At 37.5% G+C, this 14,172-nt stretch overlaps 1 gene segment (V, D, J or C); it reads right to left on the bottom strand.

The window, feature by feature from the left end:
• Positions 1-3,840: 3,840 nt before the first annotated feature.
• On the bottom strand, positions 3,841-4,397 carry LOC116900996. The segment is given in 2 exon segments: positions 3,841-4,151; positions 4,322-4,397. Coding segments are annotated over 2 exon segments (360 nt in total).
• Positions 4,398-14,172: the final 9,775 nt, after the last annotated feature.

The following is a 14,172-nucleotide window of genomic DNA, read 5'->3' as shown; positions in this document are numbered from 1 at the left end:
TTAGAAGTCAAGTTTCTGTTAAAAATGAAGCATTTCAGGTACATTATGATAGCTAAAAATAGTTGGCTCAACCACTGTATGTTGTAACAAAGTAAGTTGAGGACTTCAAAATCCCACAGACATCAGACACAGGCTGTTTGTGGCATAAATGTTGATGAAAATTTTTAAAAATGACATTATCATAATAATAGCTCGCCTAACAACTTCATCGTAACCTATTCACGAATGCATGGGTGAGTAGTCTCTCCATAGGTATATGGCCCTATAAAACACCTGATTAAATCAGTTGATATTCTTTTTACTGGCACTAAATTCTAAATAGCTAAGATGAGGAAACAAACAATAATCTTGTACAATTTTATCCTTTGTTCCACAGTGTTCTGGACCCTGGAAACAAAAGGTCTCTACTGAATGTCTCTATATTCTAATTGAAATTAAATTTATAATGTAGAGTTTCCTGAGATTCTGCATTTTCCAGATCTGCTAGTTTTAGATTCTCAGGAGACAGACTGCTAAGAGGAGATTCTGGTTCTACAATCAACATGGAATTTGTTTTTACATGTTGAAATCTAAATCTTTTATTATCTTACTGTCTATTTTCATCGTTCTTTTAATCTGCATAAGATGTAAGAATTTATTTGTATTCTATCATAATAATTCTTTGAAATTATAATCACATAGTTTTCTCACTTCCTTTTTGTCTTTCCAGAAACTATGAACTACCCTCCCTGTGTAGACGTACTACCATCCCACACACACACTTATAATGAAATATTTATAAAATATTCAGATTTTTCTTAGTCCATGCATGAATGTATCCTAGCCTATATGTGCTGCTGCAGGTGAATGCTAGAAGAAGGGGACACATCCCACTAAACTCTACCCTGAGATGAGTGTGAGCTGAATCTCCAACCTGGGTCCTATGCAAGAGTAACACATGTTCTTAACTGATGAGCCATGTCTTCTGCCCCATATCATAAAGTATTTTGTTGAAGAATCATTGTTATTTTTGTATATAGACATCAAAATGCTTAACATAATATGAAAAATACCAGTGCTGAGTGTTTATCTCAAATGATTTGAAATCTACTTGTATTTCTGAAATGTGTTCTAAGAATTACTTTAAATGAAAGGATTCTCATGCAAATGTAAGAAAAAACATACTTGTAAGAAGAGGTGAAGCCATATTTTAATATTTACTATAGCTTGTTAAAAAAATGGTGTTCTACCTAATTCAAATAAAACAGAGAAAAGGACTTTATACCTAAACATACATCCATTGCAATATTAAAAAAATCTACCAAAATTTCTTTTATAATAAAATCTACCATTGACAGCAAAAATCTGCAGCAACATTGCCATAATCTGGTCTGATTTAAGGCAGTTGGACAGATACCAAGTGAATTACTAAAATGAACCAGCCAACATCTGTATCCAGCCATGTCCAGGCAATGATGATTTATGTGTGTTCATTTCACTTTTTAATAGTCTGGGCACACGTAGGAGTCAGTCCATATGAGGTCACAGCACAAACATGAAGTCTCCCTTTTAGCTTCTTCTGATCTTAAGGTACTGGATCCCAGGTAAGGAAGGATGTCATGGGAATTCATTTGACCCTTTGTAATCAGTGCTAACTGGAAATTCATAGATGTTATATCTACCATGACTAAACTTGTTGTATGTTTCCAATAACAGGTATGATATGTGACATTCGGATGACCCATTCTCATTCTTCCTTTTCTTCACCTCGAGGAGACAGTGTCAACATTATTTGCAAGACAGATAAGGATAAGTGATTGGTTAGTCTGGTAACAGCAGAAACAAGGGAATGTTCCTACACTCCTATTATACAATTAATCTAGTGTGGAATCTGCAGTTCCTTCAAGGTTCAATGGCAGTAGATTTGGGACAGATTTTACTCTCACCATTAGCAATCTGAAGCCTGAAGGTGTTGCTAATTAGTACTGTCAACAGTATTTTAGTATCCCTCCCACTAAGAAGTAAGCCATGATATAAACTAACAAAGAATGCAACAGAGTCTACAGCTGTCCCTCCTGTTTCCACCTGCTAATATTATTTCTCAGATACAGTCAAGCTGTGAAAGTTATTGTGAACTTAGTGTTCAGTGGCTCATAAAATCTCCTCTGACCCTTGGTGTCTTTAGTCCCTGCATCACAGTTGTGATAGAATTTCTCAGGTTGCCTTTAAGGATGTATATTAAACATGATATATGCTGATACGTTTAAGATTATTATAACTGACTATATCAATTTGCTCATTTAGCTTATGAGAGTGCAAAACTTTTAAAATATATTAACCATTTTCAAAAATATACAAATATATTCTTAATACTTTATATTCTTTTTTTCTAAGTAGACCCCGAAACTTAGTGGATTCAGATGCTGTCACTGAGGATGAGTTGAGATGACAGAACACTAGATGAACAGTACCAACTACTAGAAGTTTAGAAAGCTTCTTTGAGTTGTTTTTATTTGTTTGTTTGTTTGTTTTTACTTCTTATTTTTCTTTTATTAGATTTTTTATTTACATTTCAAATGTTATTCCCTTTCCCAGATTCCAGACATAAGTCCCCTATCCATCCCCCTCCTCTTCTTCTACAAAGCTGTTCTTCTTTCATCCAACATTCTTTCTGGCACCCCCCTGGAATTCCTTTACACTGGAGAATCCAACCTTGGCAGGACCAAGGGCTTCCCCTTCCATTGGTGCCCAACAAAGCCATCCTCTGCTGTACATGCAGCTAGAGCCATGGTTCAGTCTTTGGTTAGTGTTTTACTCCATACGACCTCTGGTTGACATTGTTCTTATGGGGTTGTGAGCCCCTTCAGCTCTTTCAATCCCTTCTCTAATTCCTCCAACTGGGTCCCATTCTCAGTTCAATGGTTCCCTGCTAGCATACGCCTCCCTACATGTTCTGGCTGTGTCTTTCAGGAGACATCTATATACGACTCCTGTCAGCCTGTACTTCTTTGCTTCATTGATCTTTTCTAGTTTTGTTGATTACATATATATGGGGCAAACGTGGGGCAGGCTCTGAATGGTCGTTCCTTCAGTCTCTGCTCCAACCTTTGCCTCTGTATCCACTCATACAAAGATTTTTCTTGCCCTTTCTCAGATGTAGGGAAGCATTGCACTTTGGTCATCTTTCTTTTTGAGCTTCATGTGTTCTGTGGCTTTAATCTTGGGTGATTAGAGCTTTTGGTCTAATATCCGTTATCAGTGAATGCATATCCTGTGCTTTTTTCCGTAATTTTGTTACCACACTCAAGTTGATATTTTCCAAGAGCATGGGAGGTCCATCTTCTGAAATCCTCTTCAATTTCCCATGATCTTCCTTATGGATCCCTTTCTTTGTTAGGTCTAAAGGTCAAACAACAGACTATGAAATAGATTTCTTGACAATGTGTCAGAAGACACATTCGGATGGATACTACTTTGTGTAGGATAACAAAAGCAGTGTACTTTGAGTAAGTGACTACCCTGAAGAAAAACCACCTACAAAGAAGATCCTAAAACCTGTAAAAGTAGCAGAAATTAGATGTGAAGGTTCGTGGGACCACCACTAAAATAGCTGAGAAGTGCCTGCCACACTTGTCTTCCACAATCAGAACAAAAATTGAGACTAAATAAAGACAGGCAAACTAGATTATTTGAGAGCAGCAGTGTAGTACAGTGGCATATTATGGAGACAGTTATCCAGAGATGTGAATGACATTATAATGCAGTACACCCTGTGTAGACTACAAAGCCCGGGCCACATTTTATCTCCAGGAGGAAGTAACTGGGTTTTAAGGGGTTAGAAGGTTTTTGTTCAAGTCTGTATCACTGTGTGGGTGGGGAACTACTCCACTGCTGACAGTAATAAGTGGCAGCATCTTCAGTCTCCATGGAGCTGATTGTGAGAGAATAAGAGGTCCCAGAACCACTGCCACTGAAGCGATTTGGAACTCCAGAAGCCAGCTTGGATGTGTCATAAATCCAGAGTTTAGGGGAGGCGCCTGACTTCTGCTGGTACCAGTACATGTAGCTTACACTGGAGCTGGCATGGCAGGTGATGGTGACCTTCTCCCCCGGAGATGCAGCCATGGTTGTTGGAGATTGAGTGAGAACAATTTCTCCACTGGACACTGTGACTAGGAAAAAGTGGCATAGACAGGAGTGGGGTTAGTAGACATAGAGATACAAAAATAATTTCATACCATCCAATATTCAGAATAAATAAAAAAAGTATATTTTAGATTCAAATTCCCCAGGGAAAAGAATTTTCATTGGATTCTTAGCTCATACTCCATGGTCTCGTTACCTGTGATACTGATTAGCAGGAAGCGGAAAATCTGCACCCAAAAATCCATTGTGTACTTTAAGTTTGGTCTCTGGCTAATTGCTGCTATCCTCATAAGTACATCTCTTTAAAACAGCTGTGAGAGGTTTGTGGTTTCTGAAAATGAAGTATGCAAATAGCAAGATATAATCTGAGCAGTTGTTGGCTTATAAACATCCGGTCTGTTAACTAAGACAAAGCAAGTTAAACCAGGACAATATCTATTTATTTGTAGTCACAACAGTGATAAAGAAGGAAATTTCTGTTTTCTCTTTCCTCCTTATTAGGAAGAAAAGCTCTGTTCTATATTATTACCCATATGTTTCCAGAAACATATTGATACATTAAGCATTGGATGTTCAGTTGAGTAGATTGAGGTATATTATTCTCACAGTAAAGGTATAATGAGAATGACTAATATTCACAGAAAGCATTATCTGCTTGTTTTTTCTGAATACTGCTCATTAGATATCTAATCTCATATCAATCTGTTCAGATGATCATTCACAAAAAGTTAATGGAAAAATATCTTCCAAATGTCATATGGAACCCAGGTGAGGTGGAGACATTTCTGCAGTTGTCAAGTACTGAGGCCATTCCGAGATAGATGGAAAAAGAACTCTCCCAATGAAATGAATGGAAACCCTGGTGCTGATGGATTTAAGGGAACCTGAGGTGGAGATTCAGGAAGATGCACTCATCTAAAACTACTCTGAACAATCACCATTCTCAGTGTTCATTGTGTTGTGTAACTGATTCATTCATTTTCTATTTATTAACTAAAATATTTGAAAGCACATTACATTTTATTTATTAAAAATTGTCAACACCTTAATCTACAAAATCATGTATAATTTTGATCAAGAGTTTTATTTATAGCAAAGACTGAGGGAGTGTGGGAGGACTTGCATAAGGAGGTACTGGGATGAGAAAAAAGGCAGATATAGGGTTAGAAAGTGAATAAATAGATTTATTTTTTCTCTTTTTTATTGGATTATTTCTTTATTTACATTTCAAATGTGTTTTCCTTTCTTGATTTCCTGTCCATAAGCCTCCTATCCCCTCCTCCTTCCCCATAAGTGTGTACCTCCCAAACCTCCTCATGTTCTCCTGCAGTTGGGGTCCAAATTTAGCAGGAGCAAGGGCTTTCTCTTCCACTGGTACCCTAACAAGGCTATTCTTTGATACATATGCAGTTGGAGCCCTGGGTCACTACATGTATAGTCTTTGGGTAGTGGTTTAGTTCCTGGGAGCTATGGTTGGTTGGCATTGTTGTTCTTATGGGGTTGCAAGTCCCTTCAGTTCTTTCAATCCTACCTCTAATTCCCCCAAAAAGGGGTCCCCATTCTCACTTCAGTGGTTTGCTGCTAGCAATCACCTCTATATTGGACATGCTCTGGATGTATCTCTCAGGAGAGATCTATATACAGTCAATTTCAGCATGCACTTTTTAGCACCCTCAATCTTATCTAGTTTTGGTGAGTGTATATATATGGGCCACATGTGTGGTAGGCTATGAAAGGCTGTTTTTTCAGTCTCTGCTCAAAACTTTGCCTCCATATACCCTCCTAAGGACATTTTTGTTCCTGCTTTTAAGAAGGACAGGAAACATTCATAGTTTGGTCATCCTTCTTCTTAAGCTTCCTGTGGTCTGTGGATTGCCTCTTGGGTAATTCCCGCTTTTGGGCTAATGTACACTTGTCAAAGAGTGCATACCATGTGTGTTTTTCTGTGATTGGGTTACCTCACTCAGGATGATATTTTCTAGGTCATTTCATTTGCCTATGAATTTCATGAAGTCATTGTTTTGGATTGCTGAGTAGTAATCCATTGTGTATATGTACCACATTTTTTGAATCCATTCCTCTGTTGAAGGGCATCTGGGTTCTTTCCAGCTTCTAGCTATTATAAATAAGGCTGCTATGAACATAGTGGAGTATGTGTCTTTGTTGTATTTTGGAGTATCTTTTGGGTATATCCCCAGGAGAGGAATACCTGGTTCCTCAGGTAGTGGAATGTCCAATTTTCTGAGTAACCTCCAGACTGATGTCCAGAGTGGTTGTACCAGTCTGCAATCCCACCAACAAAGGAGGAGTGTTTCTCTTTCTCCACATCCTCTCCAGCATCTGATGTTAGCTGAGTTTTTTTTATCTTAGCCATTCTGACTGGTGTCAGGTGGAATCTCATGGTTGTTTTGATTTGCATTTCCCTGATGACTAAAGATGTTGAAGATTTCTTTAGTTGCTTCTCAGCCATTCAATACTTCTTAGCTGAGAATTTTTTGTTTCGCTCTGTGCCCCATTTTTAATAGGTATATTTGGCTCTCTGGAGTCTAACTTCTTGACTTATTTATATATTTTTGGACATTAGCCTTATGTCAGATGTAGGATTGGTAAAGATATTTTCCCAATCTGTTGATTGTTGTTTTGTCCTAATGAGAGTATCTTTTGCCTTACAGAAGTTTGCAGTGTTATGAGGTCCCATTTGTCGATTCTTGATCTTAGAGCATAAGCCATTGGTGTTTTGTTCAGGAACATTTCCCCAGTGCCCATGCGTTAGAAACTCTACCCTGTTTTTTCATCTATTACTGTCACTATATCTGGTTTGATATGGAGGTCCTTGATCCTCTTTGTACAGGGTGATAAGAATGGATCGATTTGCATTCTTGTACCTGTTGGCCTCCAGTGGAACCAACACCATTTCTTGAAAGTGTTATTCTTTTTCTATTGGATGGTTTTAGCTCCTGTGTCAAAGATCAAGTGAACATAATTGTGTGGGTTCATTTCTGGGTCTTCAATTCTGTTCCACTGATCTGTCTGCCTGTCTCTGTACCAATACCATACAGTTTTCATGACTATTGCTCTGTTATACTGCTTAGGGTCAGGGATGGTGATTTCCCTATAAGTTCTTTTATTGTTGAGTATAGTTTTCACTCTCCTGCATTTTTTTGTTATTCCAAATGAATTTGCAATTTGCTCTTTCTATCTCTATAAAGAATAGAGTAGGAATTTTGATGGGAATTTCACTGAATCTACAGATTGCTTTTGGCAAAATGGCCATTTTTACTATATTAATCCGGATAATCCACGAGTATGGGAGATCTTTCCATTTTCTGAGATCTTCTTCAAATTCTATCTTCGGAGACTTGAAGTTCTTGTCATAAAGATCTTTCACTTGCATGATTAAAATCACACCAAGATATTTTATATTATTCGGGTGTATATCGTTTCCCTAATTTCTTTCTTAGCCTGTTTATACTTTGAGTAGAGGAAGGCTACTGATTTTTTTTGAGTTAATTTTATATCCACTTTGCTGAAATTTTATTTTTTTAAATTGTTTTCCATTACCTTAGAAAAAGGTCAAATTATCTTTCTATAGCTTCGAGTTAGTATAGCCATGATGGTGCATGACTATGTCTCTAGATCTTCCTTAAGACTGACTTCTCATTTCTCTCTTCTGTTTTATCAAAAAAAAAAAACAAATTAAGGACTCTATCAATAGATAGAAATATTGAGAGATTCTGACCAAGAATTATTGAGTTCAATGTAATTATTAAGAGTGCTTTTCTGAGAACATAGTTCTAAAAAATGGCTACTCTTCCTTCCAAATAATGCATGGTCTCATTTTTCCTAGCATTTAGTAGCTAGTTGCTAGTCTTATTCTTGTTACTTCAGAATGAAAATACTTCATTCTTTTTTGTGAATATGGGTTTTATATTTCACGAGTTAAAGATACTAAATCATCCTTGTTGTTACGCAATACAAATACATTACCATATTGGTCAAAGAACCACATTGTGGATAAAGAAGAGAAGGCTTTCATTACCATCACACTAAACCTGACATTAGTGTTGGAAGCTGAGGAAAATTTATAAAACAGAATAATATTTATATCTTTATTCTATTGAGATAGAAGGATATGAATTATTTTTACATTTTTTATTCTGTGTTTGAGTAGTTTGCCTGCATGAATATGTGAATAACATACTTGTTTGATACCCAAGGAAGTGAAAAGAAGTCCTAAGGTACCTAAGATACCCTAGTATTGGAGTAATGGATGACTATAGACCATCATGTAAATATCACCAATTGGGTACAAGTTTCTACAAAAGCAAGAAATGCTCTTTAATGCTAAGAGATCTCCTGATCCCTCAGAAATTATTAATAATTCAGTTTCCTCCAAGAACCATTAATATTATGACTACATTGACTTTTATCTGAAGTAGGCAGAGATTGGAGATCTCCTTGTGTGAAAAGTTAATCAAAAGCTTGGGAACTTCCTTTTTCCTTACTTTTTTAAATTTAGTTGAATTATTTTATTTTACTTATTCACTTTGCAAAGGGCTCTGTGTCCCCTCCTGCTACCCTTGCCACAAACCTTCCACCACTACATTTTAACTTTTCCTCTAAGCTTGTGGGGACCTGGTAGGTATCCCACATGTACTGACTCTTCAAGACTGTGACGTTAAGCAAGACAACCCAACAAGTAGAACATATCCCGTGGTCCGGCAAGAGGTTTTGGAAAGTCTTCACTCCAGTTGAGGTACCATCTTACATCTACCAGAATGGCTAAGATTGAAACTCTTGAAATATCACATGCTGACAATGTTTGGGGCCAGAGAAACTCCTTTATTTGTGGTGGGAGTTCAAACTTGTACAGCCATTTGGGAAATCGATTTGGCATTTTCTCAGAAAACTGGGAACAGTTCTACCTCAAGATTCAGCTATACCACATTTAGGAATATATCCAAGAGATGCTCCAACATCTCACAAAGTTGGTTAACTATGTTTATACCAACTTTATTCATAATACCTAACAACTGGAGACACCCTAGATGTTCTTCAATTGAAGAATGAATAAAGAAAATGTAAATGTATACACGGAAACACTGTTAAGCTATTAAAAACCAAGACACCATGAATTTTCCAGGCAAATGGATGAAACTTGAATAATTCATCCTAAATGAGGTAATACTTTTCTAATACAACATGCATATTATATACTCACTTATAAGCAGATATTAGCCATTAAATACAGATACCATGTTACAGTCTACAGACCCGAAGAAGCAAAACAATAAGGAAGACCAAACAAGGAAAATTAAACCTTAGTTAGGAGGGGGGGTGTTAAATAGTCATAAGATGCAAATGGAGCAAGAGATCTTGGACAGAGGGTCTAGGAAGGAAATAGTCATTCAGAAACACATTTGAGGAAGGACAGAACAGATGGCTAGGTGGCTTTCAAATTTATTTGAAATCTACAATTGAGAAGGGTGAAAAAGTTGGGGGCTTTCCCTGGACAAGACAGAGATGTGAAATAAGGGAGGTTCCTAGGAATCAATGGACATGACCTTAGTTCGTTTCTTTCCTTCCAAATAAAAGTCTTGAAAGTCAGAATTCTCAGTTAAGTGTCACAAGGACAACTTGACTGGGAAAGAATCTAGATTCACTGTTTTCTAGCACCAGCATATCAATGGGAAAATATCTTGCCCCGATTTGTACTAACAAACAACAAGGCGGTTAATTTCAGGCAGCACTGTCACTATGTTGACACAGGTATTTGTAACTGTGCCTCTGTAAGACTCATGGATTTCAATGTCTCATTCGTATGATGCTTATGAATTGTGGTCACCTTGGAATTATTTGCAGTAACCCAACTATATAATCTCTTGGCACAGCAGTGAGATATCCCCAGTTGAGGTGAATTTTAGACAGGCTTGGGAGATAGTAGCTTGTTTATTTTAACTGAAGTGGAACAACTCACCCTCCGACTAGAGGGCATAATCTGAAGCTTCTGAACAGGATTTCTGATAGGAGAAGGTTTTCAAAGATTGTCTGTACTTGCCTTCGAAACATAAGTTTGAGATAATTTTGGATCCTGTTTTTTCTCTTTTTGCTTCTCTTGAGTTTATCTTTTACAGTGTCATAATCTTACTGCTTAACTCATTATCTACACTCCCTCATCTTGTATTGAGCTCATAATCTACATTGTCCTTGACTTGATGCTGAATTCACCTATCACGTTGCTGTCACTGCATCTAACAATGGTGGATTATCCTTTGCTATCATCAGAATCCAGATTATTTTTTATTCCACTTTTCTCCTCCTCTTCCTCCTCTTTTCTTTCTGCTGCTTCTGCTTCTTCTGCTTCTCCTTTTTCTTTGTCCTCAACTTTTTCTTTCCTCCTTCCGCTTCCTTTTTTCTTCCTCTTCTTTATATTATTCATCATGTTCTTTGTCTTCTATACTTTTTTCTTCTTGCCCACCTCACACCTCCTGCATGGCTACATCTTTCTTTAAGAATGTAAAAGAGCGCAGTACAGTTCTGACTATGCTCTTCAAGGATAAAGACATTCACAAAGTATTCCTGGATTTGAGAACATGAACTGAAATAGAATCTGTGGTGCAAGAATATGGCGAGGAACATAGAATACCCAATAGTTAAATGGAGAAAGGTTAGGGAACTTCATCATTTCTGAAAACAGTGGAAACCTTAAGAGGGGGCAGAGAGCAGAATCTATTAGCTGAGGCATCTGAGAAATACCTTGGATGAGAGTGTGAAATTGCAAGCTCATGCCATGGGATGTAAGAAAGTTCCTCATCCTAGATGATTTGATGGAACTATTTGGCAAGATCTTTGATAAATATAGAGTCAAGTGTAGCTGGATGATAGATACATATCTATTATTGACAATTTTCATTTTTAAAACCACATTTCATGTTTCTCCAAACAGTAACACCGAATAAGTCCTAAAGTCAAGAAATTTTCTACTTAATGAACACATACCAACCCACTCTCAAAAAGTAAATAGAATTTCATCAGATTTCTGAGATGGTATCAGAAGGACAGTCACTACCCTTAATGGAAAAATAATCAAAAGGCATGCAGAGAAAAAAGCAATATTACAACTTCTACTCTGTTCTTCTTAGAGGATCCCACAGTGATATTCTTTTGTATCCTTCTAATTTAACTTGTTTTTTTTTTTACACTTCAGATTTTATTGTCATCCCTGTCCATCATTCAACTGTTTCACATCCCATACTTCCTTATTTCCCTACTGCCCCTGTCCTCACAAGGCTATCCCTATCTCCCTTGCCACACCCTATCAGACTTCTAAACTCTCCGGGGCCTCCACTCCCTTGAGGGTTAGGTGCATCTTCTCTGAAACAACTTAGATCCAGCAGTTTTTTTGCTATATTGTGTTGGGGGCCTCATCTCAGCTAGTATATGCCGGCTGGTTGCTGATCCACCATATGAGAGATCTCAGGGTTCCAGGTTGATTGAGACTGTGGGTCCTCCTACAGTGTGGCCCTCCTCTTCAGCTTCTTTCGGCTTTTCCCTAATTAAACCACAGGAGTCAGCAGCTTCTGTCAATTGGTGGGGTACAAATATGTGCACTTGACTCTTTTAGCTGCTTGTTGGGTCTTTCCTATGACAATCATGATATGAGAGGTCCCTTTTGGTGAGTGCTAAATAGCCACAGTAATTATGTCAAGCCTTGCGGCCTACCCTTGAGCTGGTTCCAACTTTGGGCCTGTCCATGGAACTACTTTTCCTTAACTACACTCCATCTCCATCACTGTAGTTGTTTGAAACAGGAAAAATTATGGGTCAGAGATTTGACTGTGGGATGGCAACCCTATCTCTTACTTAATGCCTTGTTTTTCTGCTGGGGCCTGGCTCTATAAGTTAACTCTCCCGCACTTTAGGGCATTTCATGTAAGGTCCCTCCCTTTGAGTTCTGAAAGTTTCTCACCTCGCAGGGCTGTAGTACATTCTGGAAGGTAATCCCAACACCCTACAACCTGAGGTAGGCTGTTTCAATTCTTTCTGCTGGAACTCAGGGCTTCAGTCCTGTTCTGGACACAATATAAGACCATGTTGCCCTCTTTCCTCCCATCTCCTTTCCCTACCTTTTTTCTCCTGCCCCTACAGTGATTGCTTTCTTCTCCTTTCTAAGTGGTACTGAGCTGTCCTCCTTTGGTTCCTCCAGCTTGTTGAACTTTTTGAGTTCTTTGGACTGTATCTTGGATATTCTCTCCTTTTATCTTTGTTAATATCCACCTATTCATAAGTACATACTATGCATGTACTTTTGGGTTGAGTTGCCTCTGTAAGAATAATATTTTCTTCATTCTATCCATTTGCCTTCAAAATTCAGGACGCCCTCGTTCTTAATAGCTGAGTTGTACTCATTAAGTAAATGAACCAATTTTTCTGTATCTATTCTACTGTTGTGGGACATATTTGTTTCTACTTCTGGCTATTACAAGTAAGGCCACTATGACTTCAGCTTCTTCAGTCCTATCTCTAACTCCTGTCTTGGAGACCCTATGCTCAGCCCAGTGGTTGGCTGTGAGCATCCACCTCTGTATTTGTCAGGCTCTGGCACAGTCTATCACTAGTGCTCTGTAGTAGAGCTTGAGGTCAGGGATGGTGATTTCCCCAGAAGTTCTTTTATTGTGAAAAATTCTTTTCCCTATCCTGGATTTTATGCTTTTCCATATGAAATTGAATGGCTCTTTCCGTGTCTTTGAATAATTGTGTTGGGATTTTGTTGGGAATTTCATTGAATCTGTAGATTGACTTTGGTAGAATGGCCATTTTTACTATGTTAATTCTGCCATCCATGAGCATTGGAGACCTTGCCATTTTTTTGAGATCTTCTTTGATTTCTTTTTCGAGAGACTTGAAGTTATTACTATAGAGATACTTCACTTGTTTTGTTACAGTTACCCCAAGGTATTTTTTATAATTTGTGACAATTGTGAAGGGTGTTGCTTCCCAAATTTCTTTCTCAGCCCATTAATCATTTGTATAAAGGAAGGCTACTTATTTGTTTCAATTAATTTTGCATCTGGCCACTTTGCTGAAGTTGTATGTCAGCTGTAGAAGTTCTCTGGTAGAATTTTTGGGATTGCTTATATATACTATAATATCAATTGCAAACAGTAATACTTTGACCTCTTCTTTGCTAATTTGCATAACCTGGATCTCCTTTATCTTTGGTCTTATTGCTCTAGCTAGCACTTTGGGTACTATGTTGAATAGCTATGGGAGAGTGGGCATCCTTGTCTTGACCCTGATTTTAGTGGAAATGCTTCATGTATTTCTCTATTTCATTTGATATTGGCTGTTGGTTTAATGTATATTGCTTTTATTATGTTTAGATAAGGGCCTTAAATGCCTGATCTCGCCTATATTTTTTAACATGAAGCAGTATTGTATTTTGTTAAAGGCTTTTTCACCATCTATTGAGATCATCATGTGTCTTTTTATTTCCTTTTGAGTTTATTTATATAGTGGATTACATTAATGGATTCTTGAATAAGAACCTAACCTTGCATCCCTAGGATAAAGCCTACTAGATCATGATGAATGATGAATTTTAATGTGTTCTTGGAACTGGCTTGAAAGAATTTTGAGTATTTTTGCATTGATATTTATAAGTGAAATTGGTCTGTAGTTCTGGGGTTGTTGCTGCTTTGGGGTCCTTGTGGGTTTTTATGTATCAAAATAATTGTAACTTCATAGAATAAGTTGATAACTGTTCTTATATTTTTTTCTTTTGAAATAGTATTACTTCCTCTTTGAAGGTCTGGTAGATTTTTCCACTAAAGCTATCTGGCCCTCGGCTTTTTTTTTTTTTTAAGGGGAGGTGGTCATTGACTTTTTTTTTTTTCTTGTTTCAATGACCTGTCCATTAGTGAGAGTGTGGTATTGAAGTCTCCCACTCTTATTGTGTGGGGTTCAATGTGTGTTTTGAGCTTTAGGAAAGTTTCTTTTGTGAATGTGGGTACCTTTCCATTTGGGATATAGATGTTCAAGTTTGAG

The sequence above is a fragment of the Rattus rattus genome, chromosome 5 (assembly GCF_011064425.1).
Source record: "Rattus rattus isolate New Zealand chromosome 5, Rrattus_CSIRO_v1, whole genome shotgun sequence".
NCBI classification, from domain to species: domain Eukaryota; kingdom Metazoa; phylum Chordata; class Mammalia; order Rodentia; family Muridae; genus Rattus; species Rattus rattus.
The sequence above is the reverse complement of the archived record's forward strand: the minus strand, read 5'-3'. Positions and strand labels throughout refer to the sequence as shown.